Consider the following 21,367-nt stretch of genomic DNA (forward strand, 5'->3'; position numbering starts at 1 on the left):
CAAACTGAGACATTTTCAGAGCCCAGTTACTCCTTTGCTAGGCTTCACATACATCACTGCATTGGTCAGCACACCCGTACTTTAAACCTGGGGCTTCTCGAATCCTGTCCTCTCCAAATACTGATGTTCCACAAGCCAGACCCGGGGCCTTTACCACCAAACGAAAGTAATGACAATCCTTGCCAATGTTTACAAAAATATATCACTTAACAAAAAGAATTTTCTCAATTTTAAGTTTCACTCCCATATATTTTCCTTAGACTTTTAGTGCGTGCTTCCATTTGTCAGCTACCTATCATCCGGATAAAACAAATGAACAAATGGCACAAGAATATTAATGGGGAAAGCAGGAAACAGTGAATCACTCTGAGTGTGACAGTCGGGTTTTCTTGTAGGCATGTGGGCTTACGGTTTTAATTTAATAGTGCATCCATACAACACAGTCGTATTTTTTGCTAGTTAGGGTTGGTGGTGCATATGATGGAATTAGATATATGAGTATTCTGCGTGGAGCCAGCAAAGAACATCATGGTGCCTTGAACAAGTCTGGCCTGAGTGACAGGACAACAGTTCCAGATAGTCAAGTACAATAAAATTATCGGAAGTTTTAAAAATTCCAGGCTTACAGAAAAACCCTAGTTTCCCTGGTCTGGCTAAAGTGCTTTCAAAATCTCCATTACCTAAACATTTCAGACAATTTCTTAGGGGGACAGCAAAACTTACCTTCTCTAGATTGATTTTTTGGTTTTTTTTACTATTTTTATTCAATGGTGATCTTACCTTCAGATGCAACATCCCTTCCCCCTGCTGACTACACTCTCTGGGGATTAGAAGTGGGTGTCCCACAACCAGTGGCGAGAGGTACAAGGAAGTGAGTCCTGTACTCAGTGTTGCATTTCTTCAGTTTTTGCAGAACCCAGGTAGGGTCTCCTAGACTTAAATTCAGAGGTCCTTGGGTTTTCTCCAAGAATTTCAAAAGTTTCTATTTCCATTTATATTAGGTGATAGTCTTAAAACATTTTTAATGGAGTATATTTTGGACCAGGCTTCAGGCTGCAATGCCATTTGGTGTCAGTGCCTGCCCTCTTGGAAGCCTCAAGACACCTCAAACTCACGACCTCCCACCCCCGACCTTCTCCAGTGTTCCCCCTCTTTATCCAGTTACATAAGCCAGAAACCTTAGTGTCATTCTTGACACCACCTTCTCCCTTAACTCACTTATCTAAATCCATTACTAAGTCCTATAGATTAAAAAAAAAAAACAAAACAGTGGGACTTCCCCAGTGGTCCAGTGGGTAAGACTCTGTGCTCCCAATGCAGGGGGCCCGGGTTTGGTCCCTGGTCGGGAAACTAGATCCCGCAGGCATGCCCCAACTAAGAGTTCACATGCCACAACTAAGACCCCGAGCAGCCAATATAAATAAATAAATAAACATTAAAAAACAAACAAACAGCTTTATTGAGATATGATTCACATACCATAAAATTCACCCTTTTAAGATGTAGAATTCAATGGTTTTTAGTGTAGTCACAGCATTACGCAACCATCACCACTATCTAACTCCACTTTTGTCAGCCCCCAAAAGAAACTTATACCCATTAAGCAGTCACTCCCCATTCCCTCTGACCCTTAGCCCCTGGCAACCACTAACCTACTTTCTGTCTCTTGGATTTACCTATTCTGGGCATTTCATATACACAGAATCATACAATATATGATTTGTGTGTGTGTGTGTTGGGGGCTGGATTCTTTCACTTAGCATAATAATTTCAAGGTTCATCCATGTTGTAGCATGTATCAGTACTTCATTCCTTGTTATGGCTGAATAATATTTCATTGTATGGTTAAACCACATTTTGTGTCGCCATTATCAGTTGATGGACATTTGGGTTGTTTCCATTTTTGGCTATTATGAATAGAGCTGTTATGAACAAACATTCACGCACAAGTTTTTGTGTGGACATATTTTCAACTCTCTTTGTTATATACTTAGGAAGTTCTATGGATCTTACCTACTAAACAGCTTTTAGAAATGTCTATTTCTCTCTCCATCTCTAAGCTACCAACATCTCCCATGTGAACTAAAGCAAGTGCCTCCTCTTCTTTTCTGCAAGCCTCTTCTCCACTAGCCTAGTAATCCTTTAAAAACAGGAATCTGATCATGTTATCCCCCCTACTTAAAACGCTTCACCACATCCCTGAGGCCCACAGGGGCCTACCTTAGTCCAATCCAGGGCTCTTTCCTCCCTCATTCTCCACGTTCTCTCACCCCATGGCCTTGCACAGCAGTTTCCTCGCCTGGAAAGCTTTTCTCCTTTCTTTGCCTGGTTTCCTCACACTCATCCCTTAGAGCTCAGCACACGCATCTCACTCAGGAAAGCCTTTCCTCCCTGCCTAGTCTGGGCTCTCCTGAGCCCAGCACCCCTCCCTCAGCGCGCCTGTCACAGCTCACTTCTCCATCTGTTTCTCTGGTTATCGATTACTGACTGTCTCCCGCTCAAGAGTGTGTCTGCTTTTGCTCACCACTGTATTCTCAGTGCTAGCACAGTTTCTGGCACATAGAGCCTCTCAATAAATATTTGTAGATGAACACCTGAACACATGATTGAAGGCAGTGGACAGGTCAGCCTTACAGGGATATCACATGAGCCCTCAGTAAATAAGCACTTGAGGGTTACTAGATAGCAGAATGTGTGATTACCCTGATCAAAAACTTGACATTTTTCATACTGTTTTGTACAATATACTTATGAGGACAGGTATTTTTCTGCATTGATATTATTGAAATCAAAGTACAAAATCATATTAAATATAGAGCTTATGCCTGTAGCCATAGAGGCTGTGTCTTTCTAGTATTAAACCCAACTCTGGGGCTTCCCTGGTGGTGCAGTGGTTGAGAGTCCGCCTGCCAATGCAAGGGGCACGGGTTCGAGCCCTGGTCTGGGAAGATCCCACATGCCGCGGAGCAACTGGGCCCGTGAACCACAACTACTGAGCCTGCGCGTCTGGAGCCTGTGCTCGGCAACAAGAGAGGCCACGATAGTGAGAGGCCCACGCACCGCGATGAAGAGTGGCCCCCGCTCGCCGCAACTAGAGAAAGCCCTCGCACAGAAACGAAGACCCAACACAGCCATAAATAAATAAATAAATAAATAAATTTAAAATTACCTTTCTCTTCTTTAAAAAAAAAAACAAAACCCAACTCTGGTGATTTCATGTCAGTAAAATAATGTCATTGGTCACATTAAATTAATATTCATTTGTAGCCTTGCCTTGTTTAGTTTGAAGGTCTGATTTGGGTTTAGGGTTGCATTAAGTACTTAGGTATGAGGATTTCTGCCTAGATTTATGTTGAAACATATTTAAGTAACAATACAATAAAATAATTTAAATTAACACTGGGTATCCATGAGAATTTTTTTCTTTTAGAAACAAAGTCGACTACCTTACTCATGTTGAGTAACACTGATGTAGGATGGGGATCATGTTGACCTCTTAGATCCTCTCCCACTATAATATTTTGATTCCAGTCTTATGTTATGTACGAAGAAACTGAGATTCAAGCTATACAGAAGGCATTCAGGAGGAGGTCAAAAGGAGAAAGCAAGGCATCCTTCTACCAGACACTAGACCAGACTAGGTATTTTCACCTGACAAACCTTTCCTAAGTAATAATATTCTTAAAAGCATATAAAATAGAATGAATTATTTACCAGCATCTCAAAAATCTCTGAGGAAGAACTGAAAAACAAAATGTTTTCCAACATTAAATGAAGCAAAGCACCAGAGAGCCTCTGCTAGGCCACCTTTGGTTAAATACAAAAACTCAAATGACTTACGCATAACACTTATGAAGGCCAAATTAATCAAGCAAATCTCCTGGATCTTACATATTGAATGACTATCATCAACTTTAAAGTTAGCTTTTAATATATGACACTTTCCAGGGCTTAGGTAATTGTGGTCCTTTAGCTGTTTCAACCTGAATACACCTGCTGGTCGCTCAACAGGTAAAGAAAGCACAAAGTCCCAAACCTGCTGACTCCTTTTCCTGCCTCTTGTTCCTCTTCATCAATCATGTTCATTTCCCTGCATTAAGACCAGTCTCAAACCTATTTCCTTCGGAGGGCTTTTTAAATCCCCACACCCCATGTTTACTTCTGCACTTTGCATAGTCCACATTAAATTATCTTACATGTGCCCAAGGATGTCATAATTACCTTCTTTTTTTTTTTTTTTTAAGATTTATTGATTGACTGATTGATTGCTATGTTGGGTCTTCGTTTCTGTGCTAGGGCTTTCTCTAGTTGCGGCAAGTGAGGGCCACTCTTCATCGCGGTGCGCGGGCCTCTCACTATCGTGGCCTCTCTTGTTGCAGAGCACAGGCTCCAGACGCGCAGGCTCAGTAGTTGTGGCTCACGGGCCTAGTTGCTCCGCGGCATGTGGGATCTTCCCAGACCAGGGCTCAAACCCGTGTCCCCTGCATTACCAGGCAGATTCTCAACCGCTGTGCCACCAGGAAAGCCCCCATAATTACCTTCTTGCTTCTTGCATTTAATCCCAACAAGACAACAAGTTTGTTGAGATAGGGAACAAGACTTCTTTTTGTACTCCAGAAGGCCTGGAACTAGGAACTCAAAAAGTGTTCACCAATGGCAAAACCAGAGTATTATCCTGTGGGCCTGTTCCATAATTCCTCAGCTTTTGTCTTCACATTTAGTGCATACAGAGACACGGTAAAGCAATGGAAAACCAATCGTTTTTCATCAAGTTAACTACTTTTGAAATGTTCAGGAAAAAAGACATTTAAATTCCAATTCTTTGCTTTTGAATGTCCCAGGAATTGGTTTTTAATACAATCCTTAATATTAAAAATATTTTAGAAAACAAAAGTTGAAAAGGCTCGGCAGTGTGTTAGCAACCCACATGATAACAACAAATTGATTTTAGTAGCAGAAATTGAAATACGACACCTGGAGCAGCATTTAAACCTGGATGTGTATAAACATCTATATCTTTGTGTCTGAACAAAATCAACTTCAAGCTCATATAAAAATATTCTATCTGAAAAACCTGCACACAACCTAGTTAATGCATATTTTTTTGAACTGAGCATGTAATAAGGACAACTTATCATTTTCATATACAAATAAACACACTTCATCTTTTACTACCAAGGTCTGAAGAAACCACAACATTTGAAAAAGAATAAACACATAATTTCTGCTTAACTTGTGCTGTTAAGAGGTTGGGTATATAATCCTAATATGCTGTTTCCATACAGTCTTCAAGTTCAAATCACAAATCTTTTCCCAATGTAAAGGAAGCAAAACCATTTATAGAGTATTTGTTTAAAAGGTGAACAACAGTTCTTCATTTAGGTACAAGGCAAGCATTTTAGACTGATTTCAATCAGAAATTCTTTGTTTAGCAAATATAATTCCTATGGTTGGTGGTTATACTAGTAATCTAAAAATAAAACAAGTTAATTCTGGTTTCATTGAATAAATCACCACAAGTACAATTTGCCTCCACAATAAAGGAGCCTCAAATTTTAAAATACTTTCTTTTTCCCAAGGGGGAAAAAATGTAAGTTTCTTAAACAATATATCTATAAATAAGAAGATTAAATAACATGCAGTCTTCAACATGATATAGGCAATAGCTCTGCTACTATAAAAATGCAAACCAAAAGCCAAGAATCTTAAATACCCACATCCTGGGACACTGCAGTTTATTGATCTACAGTCAGATCTTTTGGCCAGGTGTTGAAGCAGAAATATAAAATAATGTTACTGCATTCCTCACTGGCAAAGAGAATGCCAAATTAGCTCCAAAAGTCCTTTCTGACGAAAATAATGAATTCCTCCCCTTTCTCTCCAACAAGGAAACTTTTCTAAGGGTGGAAAAAAAAAATCTGCACCATAAATAAATAAATAATGCAAAACAGATACCTCCGGCCTCTCTGATGCTGCACAGCTTGACAAGCCGTTTGCATGAAAATAATTCCCTTCAATTCAGGAAACTCAAGGATCTCGAGGTAATCTTGAACGACTTTCCAGTCTGGGATCATGTAATGAGTCACGTCACTAGACAAGAGTTTCCCATCTGAAGCATAATTCAAAACAGAAGAGATTAGGCAACGTTTGCAAACTTAGTTTAATATGATTTCAATGTCACGGTGCCCCAGTGTGCAGGAAAACTTCCAATCTTAACTACACTGTGAAGTTTTTAAAAGACAAGACAAATCTACTTTGGTAGAGGCCCAACGTTCAGGTAAATTCAGCACCTTCATTTTTCTGAAGCTGTGGTAATAAAAGCTCAACGTGGTTTATGGTGTTGCCAGTAGTGTAGAAGATGACGGATTTTTAAAAAACCACAAAAACAAGCAAATCTTCAGCACAACTTAACTATATATTGTTAACCCATTGACCTACACTCACATTCCAATAGGGCTCCCCAAATACACATGTTAACCACTTGGTTAAGCCCAGCCGTTTCAAGTCAGTTGTGTCTCAAGCTTGTGAACGTGTTCAAAAGTCTCCAAGGGCCAAAAAGACTGAATTGACTAAAAAGATGCGCAGTGCAAGCAGGGGCGGTGGTGGCATTTCCACCTAGCCCGCGTCTCGGAGCTGTTTAGTCAAGCTGTAATTGAAATGTTCACCTTAACCGTAAGCTGAGGATCCCAAATATTCGCTGAAAAGGACCACCACGCTCCTCTCCCACCATAGGGAAGAGAACCAGTAACCTCCATCGTTAAGTCGGCCACCCCAGCAGCCTAGAAATCAAGTGGAGGAAGGTGTAGTGGGCAGCCGACCCAAATCCAATTTCCCCATGACCTTCCTGTACAATGAGGGCCCAGATGATCCACAAATCCTACAGTCAAGAGGGCTCTCCACTGGATAAATGTCTGAGGCCTCGGGGCTGGCAGGGAGCAAAGCAAAGAAATGTACAACGAGCGTCAGCTCCGTGCGCCCGGCTCGCACTGCAGGGCCCACAGCTCGGGTCCTCCGGATTTCACCGCGGCGAGCCTGGGGGCAGGACGCTCCAGCGCCCACAGGCCCCTCGGAAAGCCCCAAACCCCGGCCTCTGCGCCGCGGGGGCGCCTGCCTCTCGGCCCTTCCGTTTTCCCGGGCAGAGCAGTCGGGAGTCGGTGTAGAGCGACAGCGGAGCCGTGGCCCAGCTCTCTGCGGCTCGGAAGCCGCCGGCCCCTCGCGCCCGACCTGCAGCCGGGCCGGAGATGATGTCTGGAGGCCGGCGGAGGCCCGGGGGCCTCGGACTCGGCGCCACCACGGCCTCGCGCTCCGCCTCTGGGACGCGCCCTTCCGCCTCACGGCCGACGCTCTACCCCGGCGCCCCGCGCCGCCGCTCTACCCCGGCCCCGCCGCCCTGACGCCTGCCCGGTCTCGGCCCCCCGCCGATCCCGCCCGGGCCGCCCCGCTCCCGCCGGTCCTCGTCTGCCCACCCTCCCCAGCCTCCACCCCGTGCCCTCACCGTTGCGGCAGACGGCGGGCTGCGGGCAGAGCGGGCTGTTGCAGGGCACGCTGGGCCGCAGGTAATGCTCCCGCACGATCCGCAGCGTCCGGCCCTGGAAGGTCCTCAGGAGCAGCACCTTCTCCCGCTTCTGCAGCATGCTGGCGGCGGTCCCCGGTCAGAGCTCCGGGCCCCGCGAGGCCGCCCGGAGCAAACGGCTGGGAAGCGGCGGGCTCAGCGCGGCGCGGGCGGAGGCGAGGCCGAGGCTTCGGGCCCGCCCCCTCGGCCTGGTCTCCGCGGAGCTCCCGGCCGGTGGGACCTCCTGGCGGCGGCTTGAGCGCTCCGGGCTCCGCACCGAAACCGCTGTAACAGCCCGCGTCCCGGGGTTGAGAGCAGCAGGAGGCCCGCGGTGTGGGCGCTGTAGCCGGTCCCACAGTCTCCCCCCAACCCCGCCTCAGTTTCTCCCCTCCCTACAATTGCCTGGAGGTGAAATTGCCTCGGAGGGGTGGAAACCACGCAGAAGACTTAAGGGAGACAACCATAATAACAGGTCTTCCTCCGCTTACCGACGGGGTTACGTCCTGATAAACCCGTCTTAAGTTGAAAATTTATTTAACACAGCTAACCTACCCTACATCACAGCTTAACCCAGCCTACCTTAAACCTGCTCAGAACACTTACATTGGTCTACAATTGGGCAGAATCATCTAACACAAAGCCTATTTTATGACAGTGTTGAGTATCTCATGTAATTTTTTGAACACTGTACTGAAAGTGAAAAACAGAATGGTTGCAAGTGTATCGGTTGTTTACCCTGTGCTGTCTGGGAGCTGGGACTTGCTCCCCTGCTCAGCATCACGGGAGAGTAACGCTAGACCGGAAAAGATAAAAATTCCAGGTGGGTATCACTTTCACACCATGGCAAAGTCCAAAAATTGTAAGTGGAACCATGGGAAGTCGGAACCGTCTGTACATGGAAGCTAGTTTAAAGTCTTGCGAAGATTTGGTGCAACTCTAAAGGATTATTGTACTTTATTTCTACCCCCAGGTCCATATGGGAATGGGGCTGCCTTATTAATATGGATAATTATTAGTGTTTTGTATTAATATACAATTATTAGTATGTTGTCTGTTGCTTTTGCTATCACTGAAAGAGCTAAAAGAGCCAGCAAACAAGCCAGCACCCCTGCCAGCCCAACATTTTTTCCCCTCTAAAAAGCCGTATTTATTTTTAATTTCTTGTATTTTTAATCCATATAAAAATTCAAACAGTGCAGATAAAATGGAAACTAATCTCTTCCTTTGAGGTAAACATTATCTGTTCAACCTCAACATGATGGCATTTATAGCCTCTGGCAAAGGAATTTTCCTTTCAATTTGATAGAGACTAACACACAGTCTCTTCTGAGATCATACTCTTGGCTGGATGGAAGCCACCGTTCCTCCAAGCTCTCAACAAAGACTTTTGAGCTGCACCAGGAGCTTTACAAAGAAGTGTCACATTTAATTTCCACAACAAGTCAATGGAGTCAGGCACTATTATCCCCGTTTTACAGACGATGAAACAGGATTACAGAGGTTAAGTGTCCAAGATTACACAGTTATTAAATGATGGAATCAATATTCAAGCCAGAATCTGGCTGAATCCAAAACAGTCTCTTCACTAATTACCATGCTATTCACAGATGAATAAAAGATAGCTCTTGTATCTAAGGAGTTTATAGTCTACTTGTTGAGCAATAGTTAAGGAAGCTCAACCAGCTGGCTGGGAACATTGGCGCTTCCTGTTATGCTAAAGTGAGCAGAACTAGAGTATCCTGTTTGATCACTTACTCTAGGGGAACATATTAAAAAGTCATGTTCCCTCACTCATTGCATTTTTTAAAGTATAAATTTATTTATTTTTGGCTGCGTTGGGTCTTTGTTGCTGCGTGTGGGCTTTCTCTGATTGCGGCTAGCGGGGGCTACTCTTTGTTGCAGTGCACGGGCTTCTCATTGCGGTGGCTTCTCGTTGCGGAGCTTGGGCTCTAGGTGCATGGGCTTCAGTAATTGCAGCACACGGGCTCAGTAGTTGTGGCTCGCGGGCTCTAGAGCGCAGGCTCAGTAGTTGTGGAGCACGGACTTAGTTGCTCCGTGGCACGTGGTATCTTCCTGGTCCAGGGATCGAACCCGCGTCCCCTGCATTGGCAGGCAGATTCTTAACCACTGGGCCACCAGGGAACTCCCCTCACTGCATTTTAATGTCAAATTATCTGCAGTGTGGGACGATATGAGTGAGATCTGAGACAGAATTGCACAAGTTAGGTGAACATTACAGGGCTGGTCCACAGACCAGAGCGCTAGGAGGGCCCATAAGGCAACCAACAGTGCAGGAGGTCAGTTCTAGAGATCCTAGAGGACAGACAGCAACAGGATTTGACCCCTACATAAAAATGCTTCTAACAGCTGCCCATGATTCCCTCCAAAGCTCTCCCATTTTCATTTTTCTTTTACTTCTGATTACATGTCCTCAACATCTCTCTTTAGCATTTCGTAAATTTAAACTTTCTCTAAATTGGGACTAATAACCTTTTAAGGTAGAGAGTATGTCTGGGGCTCTGTTGGAAGTTGATGTTATCAGTATTTAAAATAATCCAAGGCCCATCAAGCACTTCTTTTGCTTGCATGGCAGCAATAATGTACAAATTATGTTCTCAAAAGCATGCTCCCTTTGTTCTTGGGGCTTATGATCTAAAATGGCCAAGAATGCCTTTTTGTTGATTTGTTTGTAGATACAAATATGTTTCTCTATCAGTCAGAATAAACTAGGTTATGCTGCAGTAATATACAACTTCAAAAATACCAGTGACTTAAAACAAGATGGTGCGTGGGTACCTGTAGGATCCATTCTGTATTCTTTCTCCAGGGCCCAGGCTGATGGAGCCAGTCCTCACTGGAACACTCTTTGCTGCTCATTGGCAGAGGGAAGGGAGCCCTCGAGACAGCCTATGCTGGCAATTAAAAGCTCAGTCCAGAAGTGATACATGTTGCTTCTGCCTATTGGCCAGAACTAGTCACATAACTAGTCACTGGTGACTCCTTGTCTGTCCTTAACTCAGACCCCTTAGCCCTAAGTCAGTTGGCTCTACCATCACCTCAGCGCTTGTACCTATGAATACTCCAGCTCGGCCCACTCTGGTCTCACCTCTTTTTACAGTGCTGGTCTACATGTGATTTCTTGTGGCAGAGACTGGCTCTCTGTTAACCAAATCCATGTCCTTTTTTCCTCTGGGCACAGGTGAAGCACATTTCCCAGCCTCCCTTGCACATAGATAGGTGTGGCCACAGAATGGAATGGCACCCTTTCCAGGCCTGACCCTTAAAAACCTCCCATGGATATTGCTCTTTCCTGTTCCTGAATGGATGCCAAAGCCCAGGGGATCTTGGAAGCCTGCATGTTAGACAGCACACACACCAACCCCTCGCACCAACTGTGCAGTTCTTCAGGGAACTGTTCATAGTTCCCTGAAGAACTGTGCAGAGCACAGCCCTGCCTTGCCTACCCAGGAGCATCCACAGGGGTCGCTTGCAGGGGAGAAATAAACTTCTCTTACAGCAGCTGGTGTTGCCCTAACGAATACACGCCCACTTTACAAAGGAGATTAAGGAACTTGCCGAAGACTTGCCTGTTTGTTTAAAAACTCCTCACTGGATATTAAAAGTCCTGATGAAACTGCTTCAGGATTCTCCAGCAGTTCTAAATTTCAGTGCCACACTGGGAAGGATGCTTGCTGGCCTGCTTCCTTTGCAGTTTTCCCTTTCCTTGTCAATCCGAGCGCAGATGGACAACCTGGTGCCCAGATAGCATAATGCTGTGGCAGCTTGTAGTGCTCTCTTGCTGGTGGAGATCTCTGACTGTGGTCCGGTTTACCTGGTGCCTGACTGCAGTCTCCTTCAGGCTGAACACCAGCGTGTTTCTGCTGCAGGAGTTTGTAGTGTTTGCCTGCCTTTTTTGCAGAGGCGCCCTGGGAGTGCAGACATCAGCAACCACTGGATTATAATCAAAAGGACTCATCCAGGTGTTAGCCCAGAGAGGGTGGGGCACCTTTACAAAGAGCTAAGAGGGCAGGGAGGTTAAGTATATAAAAGGAATTCTGGACGGTGAGCTCCAAGGGCTAGAGGGGATTACTGAAGCAGGCTTTGAAATATTCTGTCTTTATTTATTAACCTGCTTGTTGCAACACATTCCAACAATTCTGAAGGACGCCAAATAAAAACGAAGTTCTGCTTGCACGCAAAGTCTACTTCTCCCAAGTAATTTACCATTGTTGATATCTGATATGCATCCTAGAAGTCTTTAAATAGAACGCAAAGTTTGCAAGTTTTTGAAGAGGTTGTCAATCTATGCAGCATCAACTACTTACCGCTAATGTTTCTCAAGCTTTTACTAGGTGCCAGGCCCTGCTCTAAGCACTTTTCCTGTGTTTTCTCATTTAATCCTCAAAACAATGCCTTGACTGTAATACTGTTACCAATTTCATTTTGCAGGCAAGGAGACCAAAGTACAGGAGGATTGAATAATTGCCCCAGGCCACACACTCAAGCAAGACTTGGAACCCAAGCAGTTTGGTTACAGAGTCCAGGCAGTAATGACCCAGCCATGCCACCTTTCTGCTGGTAAACGGCCAGGTACAGAATGGGGTACATTCTGTGTAGTAGACCATTGGATAAACCCAGTTATTTTAGTTTAGGGAATTGGAAACAATGGGTTTCAAATATTGACCCTACTACTTTCCTAACTTCCCTGGGCCTCAGTGATTTCAATTATAAAATACAGCTAGCAAAACAGATGTTGCTGAGTATCAGTATTAATGAGTCAATGATTCTAAAGGGTCATGTAAATGTCTAACATTATCCCATTTATCTGAAGAATCAGCTTACTTTCATTTGTGCTCCATCTCAGTGGAAGAGTCATTGGAGGACAAACTGCTGCTGAGATTGCTCTGCTACTTGTGTTAGGGATAATTTAATTTCCTATGTGTTAAAGGCTGTTAATCCTTGATTTTCACTTTTCCCAGCAGATACAATGGCTCCCTTTTGGCTTTCTAAACACCCTGTGAATCCCCATAATCCACTCTGTCATTTAGAGAATGACTACTCTAAAATGTTCTGCTTAACTCTTTCTAATTTTTTAAAAGAGAAAATTATTTTATGCTTACCAATTGTATCTCAGCAAGATTTTTACTGTACTGTTAACGTACCGATAATTTTGCCCTTCTACCACAAAAGGGCGCTGTTTCATTGATTTTTGATTTGGGGGAGGGTGCTTCAGCTAAAGTACCTTCTGCGCTGGTATCTGAGCTGTTCAAATTTGTCCTTTCATATGTTGCCATTAAAATGCAACCAATTATTTGAGACAAAAAACAAACCAGCAAATAACCTTAGCATTAAACAATACCTTCATCCAAGGAGCTCAAAGATCCAGATGCTCCAAAATTAATTAGAAACTAAGCTTCAATGATTAATACAGAAAAGAAAAAGAAAATCCTTTAAGTCTTGAAGCAGACTAAAAGAAAATTCAGTTATGTGGATAGCCATTTATAATTAAAATATAGGAACGTTACTATTTGTCATTTTAGTTTTTTTGTATTGGTGTTATTTGATGAAATTGTTTTCATTCATCTTGTAGGATTATTATTACCAGTGAAATACCAGTCATGGTGTAGAGTTATTTCATTGGATGAATGTATTACAAGGAGTTTTCCTGTTTATTTTACTATTTTGTTACTGCATATGTTTGAATTTGGGAAAGTGAATTCCATTTTATATCTTACAACGATAAACTTTGAATTCTAAAACCTAATAATTACGGTAGAAATGTTGTGAAAAAAATGGAAAAGAGAATAAGGAGTACTTATTAATAATCCTAACCTCTAGGAAATCCTCCAGGTTTTGGATAAATATAAACAAAGTATTAGATTTTAAACTTTAAATTTAATTATTTAATAATCAAAAGGCATGTTAAACTACACATTTGTTATCTTGTTCTAAAGGAAGAAGAATGAGGGCCAAAAGTTAAAATTACATTATACTTTCTTTACATTTTAGGCCAGAGCAAGGCCTATATCTGTTTGTATTAGGTTTCTTTTGCTGCATAACCAATTACCATAAACTTAGCAGCTTCAAACACTCATTCATTACCTCAGTTTCTGGAGTCAGAAGCTTGGGCATGGCCGAATTAGGCTCTTGGCTCAGGGTCTCACAAGACTGAAATCAATGTGTCAGCTGGGCTGATTCCCTTCTAAAGCTTGGGGTATTCTTTCAAGCTCACGTAGTTGTTGGCAGAATTCAGTTCCTTGAAGCTGTAGGACCCTGGCCCCTCTTCTCTTGCTGGATATTAGGCAGGGCTCTAAAGATGGGCTGGATGTTAGGAGGCCACCCACAGTTCCTTGCCATGTGGCCCCTCCATAGGCCCTTTCACACTTCAAAATCTCTTTCACCCGGAGAACCCAGTTCCTTTAAGGGCCACTGAGGATAATCTATTTTAAGGTCAACTGATTTGGGAATTTAATTGCATTTGCAGAATCCCTTCACAGCAGCACCTAGATCAGTGTTTAACTGAGTAACCTGGGGAAGGTGTGCGTACACTGGGGCACAGGAATCCTGAGACCATCTTAGAATCCTGCCTACCTGTATTAGTCTGTTCAGGCTGCTATAACAAAATAGTACAGACTGGGTAGTCTATAAAAAACAGAAATTTATTTCTCACAGTTCTGGAGTCTGGAAGTTGGAGATCACGGTGGCAACATAGTTGGGTGAGGGTCCTCTTCTGGGTTTCAGATTTCTTATTGAATCCTCATATGACAGAAGGGGCTAGGGGTCTCTCTGGAGCCTCTTTTATAAGGCACTAATTCCATTCATGAGGGTTCCACCTCATGACTTAAGCAACTCCTAAAGGCCCCACCTACTAATACTATCACCTTTGGGGGTTAGGATTGCAACATATGAATTTTGGGGGGACACAAACATTCAGACCATAGCACTACCATAATAACGCTTTATAACAAACATTTGAACTCAATTTGTATTTAAAACGATGGTATTTATTAAGTATCTGAGAGCAGCATAAATGACTTTTTTTTTAAAAAAAAGAGAGAATCAAGCCAATAATCCAGAGGCTATATGAAAGTAAATGAATGATAGATAATGCTGCCTTGGTTAGTTCAAGCTAAGGAGGAGAAAACTCCACCAATACAAACCCACGTTCTATTAATCTTTAAGTAGCACTGATTTACGCCGGGCCCAGAATTCCCTGAGGAATCATTGCATAGAGTCCAGCCCCTTTTGCTAACACAGGATCAACTTGGAGCGGGCAGCGTGTCTAGGGGATCTGGTGGGTAAGAACCATCTCCTTTTGTTGTTGTTGTTGTTGTTGTTTTTAAATTTTTTATTTATTTATTTATTTTTGGCTGTGTTGGGTCTTCGTTTCCGTGCGAGGGCTTTCTCTAGTTGCGGCGAGCGGGGGCCACTCTTCATCGTGGTGCGCAGGCCTCTCACTGTTGCGGCCTCTCTTGTTGCGGAGCACAGGCTCCAGACGCGCAGGCTCAGTAGTTGTGGCTCACGGGCCTAGTTGCTCCACGGCATGTGGGATGTTCCCAGACCAGGGCTCGAACCCGTGTCCCCTGCATTGGCAGGCAGATTCTCAACCACTGCACCACCAGGGAAGCCCTCTCCTTTTGTTTTACCCCTTAGTTGCTACAGAGGAGTGATGCTGTATCCCCCAGATTAAGATCCTCTCTTAAAATCCCGGTGTGACAGGTGATAGGTCGCCTTGGCATTTTTGAATATTTGAATTTTAAATTTAAAATGTCATCATCATCAGAGGCGTCATTCATTGTGTCGCTGACTGCCGTCATCAAACCCAGGAAAGTGGGAGGCTGCCAGTATTTGCTGCCCATCTTCCGTATAGAATTGTGATAGGGTCAGAGGCATGATTAAGGAAACGTCTCTGATTGCAGTGTTTGGGTGGGGGAAAGCAGGAGGGTTTTCTTCTAATTTTTTTCTATTAAATCTGACAATTTAAGAGATATCATTAAAAAATATTCTTCTACCCAGGAGAGAAAAGGCTTGGCTCGTCAATATCTTTCATGGAAACCATAAGGCTCATGTTATATTCACCATATTAGCCTTCAAGGCCTTGTCTTTTCTGACTTGGAGCACTGAAGGCATTTTGATCCCCTTCCAGTTCTACAAACAACGTTCTTTAATCAGCTTGAGGCATCACTGTTGATCAGGAAAAAGCACTTCCTCACTCCCCAATGCAAACAGCACCTGCCAATCCCCCATCCAGAAGCAAGAGAGAAGGGCTGTTCTCTGAGCCCGCAGAGCACTGTTATTTCAAATGTACATTAAACCAAAGAAAATAACCTGAAACCTACAGCCTCATTAATAGATGCAGAGCATAGTGGCATTTAGAGATTAAAAAAGCAAGTCCACGGACCCACATATCCACACAATATATTTGTTTATTTATGGCAAGTGTGATATGCCTGATATTGATAGCATGGTGTTTCATTTCCACTGGCATTAAGTTCATCATCTTAGTGAAAATGTAAAAAGGATAAATAACTAAACGGGAAGTAAAAAGTGCATTGTTAATTGTATTGTTGATTAATACTGAGCAGGCTGTAATAAACCACACATTTTTCTTTCAAACTACTTGTTTTAAGCTTTCTCCAATTTTAGAAGGGTAGGATATATAATATATATATATATGAATATAAAAACATATAAATGTATATATATTTTAAATAATATATGTACATATGATATATAATATATACATCACATATATATTATATATGTAAAATCAGTTATGATTAGCTGTGTTGTGCTGCAGCAATAAACAACCGTCAAATCTCAGTGATTTAAAACAACAAAGGTTATTTCTTTGTTGTTGTTTTCTTTAAATATATTTTTCTTACCCATATTTGCTTATTTATTTATTTATTATTATTTTTTAATTTTATGGCTGTGTTGGGTCTTCATTTCTGTGCGAGGGCTTTCTCTAGTTGCGGCAAGTGGGGCCACTCTTCATCGCGGCGCGCGGGCCTCTCACCATCGTGGCCTCTCTTGTTGCGGAGCACAGGCTCCAGACGCGCAGGCTCAGTAATTGTGGCTCACGGGCCTAGTTGCTCCGCGGCATGTGGGATCTTCCCAGACCAGGGCTCGAACCCGTGTCCCCTGCATTGGCAGGCAGATTCTCAACCACTGCGCCACCAGGGAAGCCCACAAAGGTTATTTCTTGCTCACACTATATGTCCCTCCACTCTGGGGTGTCAAATGTTTGTTTGTTTGTTTGTTTTGGCCACACCATGCGGCTTGTGGGATCTTAGTTCCCTGACCAGGGATGGAACCCACGTCCTCGGCAGTGAAAGCATGGAGTCCTAACCACTGGGCCTCCAGGGAAGTCCCTGTCCCTCCATTCTGTGTCATCCTTACCAACAGACCTAGGCTGATGGAGGCTTGCTTTAGTGCTTCTGCAATTGCTCTGCAGGGGAAGAAGAACGAGTCAAATTGTGGACACACTCTTAAAGATTCCAGTTGGAAATGACACTAGTGACTTCTGCTCACATATCACTAGCCAAAGCAAGTCACTTGGTCACACCCAATTCCAAGGGCAGAAGATAGCCAGAAATATTTGGTGAACAGTACTAATATCTCTCTCTTTCTCTCTCACACACACTCTCTCTCTCTCTCTCTCTATATATATATATATATTTAATGTGTAGTTTGAAAAGGGGGGAAATAAGTTCAGTTGTAGCCAAGTGAAGAGAGTCAGCTTTGATTTATCATTGTAATATTGTTACTAAGTTTAGAATCATTGAAAACAATGACATAGGCTATGTTCATAGAATATACTGCAGTCATTTTGAAGCATAAGGCAGATCTTTATGTACAGACATGCAAATATCTCCCAGAAATATTGAATTTTAAAAAGAGCAAATAGCAGAATACCATGCTATCATTTATTTTAAAAAAAGACACATAATTATATTTATGTGCATATGCCTCTGCGTGTGTGTGTCTGTGTGTGAGTGTGTGTGTGTGTGTGACATGTATAGTAAAAGGCCTAGAAGGGTTATTACCAAACAGTTACTACTCATGGGGAACACAGAGGGCTTTGTGTGGCATGTAAGAGACTATCACCCTTTTTACTTTACATAATCCTGTATTGTTTGAATTAATTACATCCATTTATTCATATATTGTTGTATTATGTTCCTAGGGCTGCCTCAACAAATTACCACAAAATTGGCAAAACAGAAATTTACTCTTTCACAGCTCTTGAGACCAGAAGTCTGAAATCTGGCAGGACCGTGCTTCCTCACAAGGCTCTAGGGGAGAATCTGTTCTTTTCTTCTTCCAGATGTTGGTGGCTGTTGCCATTCCTTGACTTGTGGCCACATCACTCCAGTCTCTGCCTCCATGGTCACATTGCTTTCTCCTCTTCTTTTTTATTTATTTATTTATTTTATTTTATTTTATTTATTTTTTATTTTTTTATTTTTTTTATTTTTTTTTGGCTGCGTTGGGTCTTTGTTGCTGCACACAGGCTTTCTCTAGTTGCGGTGAGCGGGGCCTACTCTTCGTTGTGGTGCGTGGGCTTCTCATTGCGGTGGCTTCTCTTGTTGCAGAGCACAGGCTCCAGGCGCGCGGGCTTCAGTAGTTGTGGCACACGGGCTCAGTAGTTGTGGCTCGCGGGCTCTAGAGCGCAGGCTCCGTAGTTGTGGCGCACGGGCTTAGTTGCTCTGCGGCATGTGCGATCCTCCCAGACCAGGGCTCGAACCCGTGTCTCCTGCGTTGGCAGGCGGATTCTTAACCACTGAGCCACTGGGGAAGCCCCGCTTTCTCCTCTTCTGTGTGTCTCCTCTGTCTGTCTCTTCTAAGCATATTTGTCATTGGACTTAGGAGCTACCTGGATAATCTATCATGGAGGGATAACTAGATTTGGAGCTGGAAACTAGGGCAACGGTGGTGCCATGGGCTAAATTCTCATCTCAAGATCCTTAAGACTCCTTTTCCAAGTAAGGCCATGTTCACAGGTTCCAGAGATTAGGACGTGGACATAATTTTTTAGGGGGAAGTGGAGTGGAGGGCATCATTCAACCCACTACCCTTACGTAATGTGAAAAAAATTAGAAAGGAAAAGATTGAAAAACAGGAAATCACTATTAACAGTGATTACTTCAAGGAGGGAAAAATGTACAGATTTTCTATAGTGAACTTATATAACATTTATAATCAGTAAAAACAAACAAACAAACAAAAACATACAAAATAATAGAGCAATAGTAACAACCAGCACCACAACATAAAGCAAAACACGGGCAGGTCCTGACTTACACATACCCTCTGAACAAATGACCCTGACACATCAGAAAGGAGTGGAAAGGCCATATCTTCACACTCAGTGACGGGGCCAGGTGTGAGGCTTAGATTTAGACCAGGCACCCTACAGCAGCCTTGGGTTTTAAGAACCCCAGAGACATTAGCCTTCTCTTATGCAAGGACTGGTACCCAGGAAGAGCCACCCACCTCACCAGAAGAGGGGAAGTACTTTCCTGGTGTTGATTTCTAGAAATTAAAAAGCTTTTTTTTTTAAATGCTTTTTTCCTCAAAGAAGCAACATTATTAAGTAGAGGTTGCAAGCATGAGCCCAATTTCAGCCCAATGATGTGTCTTATTTCATCTACACTGTGTATAAATCTTTTCACCAACTATTTTCACCTGAGAGTTTGGTTTTTGGCTTCTCCTGATCTGCTGCACTGGGCCTGCATTCTCCCAGGGCAGCCACTGCTGGAGGCGGGGAGGGGCTGCGCCCTTTAGCTGGGACATGCGCAGTGGTCTCCATCATTCCCTGGTCTCCTGACCCAACTCTCCGCATTTACATTGTCCACCTGGCCACTACAGGCATGTGAGTTTGCAAACCCCCGATGAATAGAATGAAAATCATTTTGTGGTACTAAAACACAGTATGTTAAGGGTTAAGTGGGCTTGGGCACACTGTTGCTTCCAGGGAAAAATGCGTTCTGAGTTCCAAATAGCCAACAAATGAACCTGAAGCAGGCAAACTGTTCATAAATTGGCGCCTCCTCTACAGTGATGTTTTATACTCTGCGTAAACAAGCAATGGAAAATGCCTATCCATATATGCACTCAGATACCAGAAATTCAATTCCATGGGCTATTTGGGAATGAAGTTTGAAAATTCTGCTGAGGATGATTATGTATGTCTGAGTCTGCATGCAGGTGGGCACGTGTGTACCCCCGGGGGCCTGGATGTGCTGTCACTCTGCTCAGGCCAGAGCCTGTCCTTGTAACCCCAACTGTGGGGCTTGCTGTGTCATGAGCCAAAATTAACCTCATCATGATTGGGTTAGATCCGGGGGCCTTTATGGAATTTCCTCTCTGGGATCTGTGTTGACTCCTGGCAGGTGTTTCCAGCAAAGCTCTTGAATTTTTAATTTGAGTTGAGCTGTGGAGGCAAGATGAAGTGGGTCATAGGGGGAGTGTTGCCTCATCCAGAGCTGGAGCCTTTTGGGAAGGCAGTCCTTTTCTGTAATTTCCAGAACAGATTGCTGACTTTCAAGACCTTTGTGAGAAGAATGCTCTTAAGGTTTTCCCCTCCTAAGTTGATAAGTATTTAATGAGCACCTACTCTGTTCATAGCAGTTGGTTAAGGGACACCAGCAAATTAAGATGTGGGCAGTGCTTGCAGACCAAGGAGCTTTCAACCTGATCAGGCAGTGGAGACACAAAGAGGCAAAACATTAAATAACAGCACAATGTCATGTGAAACAGATAAGATGCCACAGGTAGTGAGCCGTGAATTGCCACGTGGACGTGTATTTGGAAGAGTATTGCCAAATACACTTAGAGACTCTAAGTATACTGTCTATAGTTTCAGGGAAGAGAAATGTCATTTCAGGCCAGGGGATGGCCAGGCAGTGGAGGTGGTGGTTGAACTGAGTGTAAGCAGAGCAGAAGGTAAAACACCAAGCAGACGTGTGACGATGGGAGAACGGAAGGTGGCTTTGGCTGAATGACAGGGTACCTAATCCTGGGCTTTGTTGCACAGGCAGTGGGGAGCCCTTGAAAGTTTTTGAGCAGAGGAATGGTATGAGCCAATTCATACATTGGGAGATCAATCTGGACACAATGTCTGGATGGTTTGGAGGAAGAAGAAGGAAATGAGAGCAGGAAGGAGACTACAGAGGAGAAATGGCTTCAACTTGGGTAGGTCAGAGGGACTTGAAAAGAAGGGATAGATGGGGGAGAGTCTTAAAGGACTTGGTGGCAGACAGATTGCCATGAACGGGGAGGAGGAGGAGGAGCAGCGACGGCATCACGGAGGGATGACTCTCAGTTTGGAGTCGGAAACTAGGACAACGGTGGTGCCACAGGCTACAAGAGCCAAGAGTGGCGGGAGGTCCACTGAGAGATGGCGAGAAGAGCAGGCTGATTTGAGTCCTGCTTTGAGGCCCTCATGGGGCGCCCAGATGGCAATGACCCAGCTCCGGTGCCACATTCTCAACTACCCTGTGGTGCTTTCCATCTGTATGTGTTCGTCTCTTTACGCACACTCTGCGGGCTCAACACCAGTAAGTGGATGGGACCTATCGTGGATGCTGAAACTCACTCGGTAGACCTCCATGCCCCCATTGCCTTTCCAGCTGATGGTCAGTAGTCTCAGAATCAGCAGACCAACCACCACGAATCGTTGCCTGGTTGAGTAAGTATTTGTACCTGAATGATATGAGAGATGTGCAGTGGTTATTCTACCCCGTATCTCCACCTTCGGGAAGGCCCATGCCTCTGAAATTCTACAAGCTCTTTTGATTATGCTTCCGG

General features: G+C 43.8%; 1 protein-coding gene and 1 long non-coding RNA gene across 7 annotated transcripts in view; one reads left to right on the top strand and one right to left on the bottom strand.

The window, feature by feature from the left end:
• DIS3L (DIS3 like exosome 3'-5' exoribonuclease) overlaps window positions 1–7,762 on the bottom strand; it is a 34,648-nt gene extending 26,886 nt beyond the window's left edge. The window contains exons 1-2 of one of the 3 annotated variants that reach the window (XM_059912973.1): window positions 7,496–7,762; window positions 5,956–6,109 (exon numbers count right to left, since the gene is read on the bottom strand). In XM_059912973.1, coding sequence (XP_059768956.1) covers window positions 5,956–6,109; window positions 7,496–7,634 — 293 coding nt within the window. In that variant the 5' untranslated portion in view covers window positions 7,635–7,762. Of the gene's footprint in view, window positions 1–5,955; window positions 6,110–6,665; window positions 7,289–7,495 lie in introns of those variants that run through there. The other 2 variants (XM_059912972.1, XM_059912974.1) reach the window with 2 other exon arrangements.
• The window catches only part of LOC132359293 (uncharacterized), a 35,671-nt gene continuing 21,622 nt past the window's right edge, over window positions 7,319–21,367 (top strand). For 3 of the 4 annotated variants that reach the window (XR_009500801.1, XR_009500802.1, XR_009500803.1), the window contains exons 1-2: window positions 7,319–7,556; window positions 12,002–12,142. This is a non-coding gene — a long non-coding RNA (uncharacterized LOC132359293). Of the gene's footprint in view, window positions 7,557–8,214; window positions 8,373–12,001; window positions 12,143–21,367 lie in introns of those variants that run through there. The other variant, XR_009500804.1, reaches the window with a different exon arrangement.

The sequence above is a fragment of the Balaenoptera ricei genome, chromosome 2, assembly GCF_028023285.1.
Source record: "Balaenoptera ricei isolate mBalRic1 chromosome 2, mBalRic1.hap2, whole genome shotgun sequence".
Taxonomy (NCBI): Eukaryota; Metazoa; Chordata; class Mammalia; order Artiodactyla; family Balaenopteridae; genus Balaenoptera; species Balaenoptera ricei.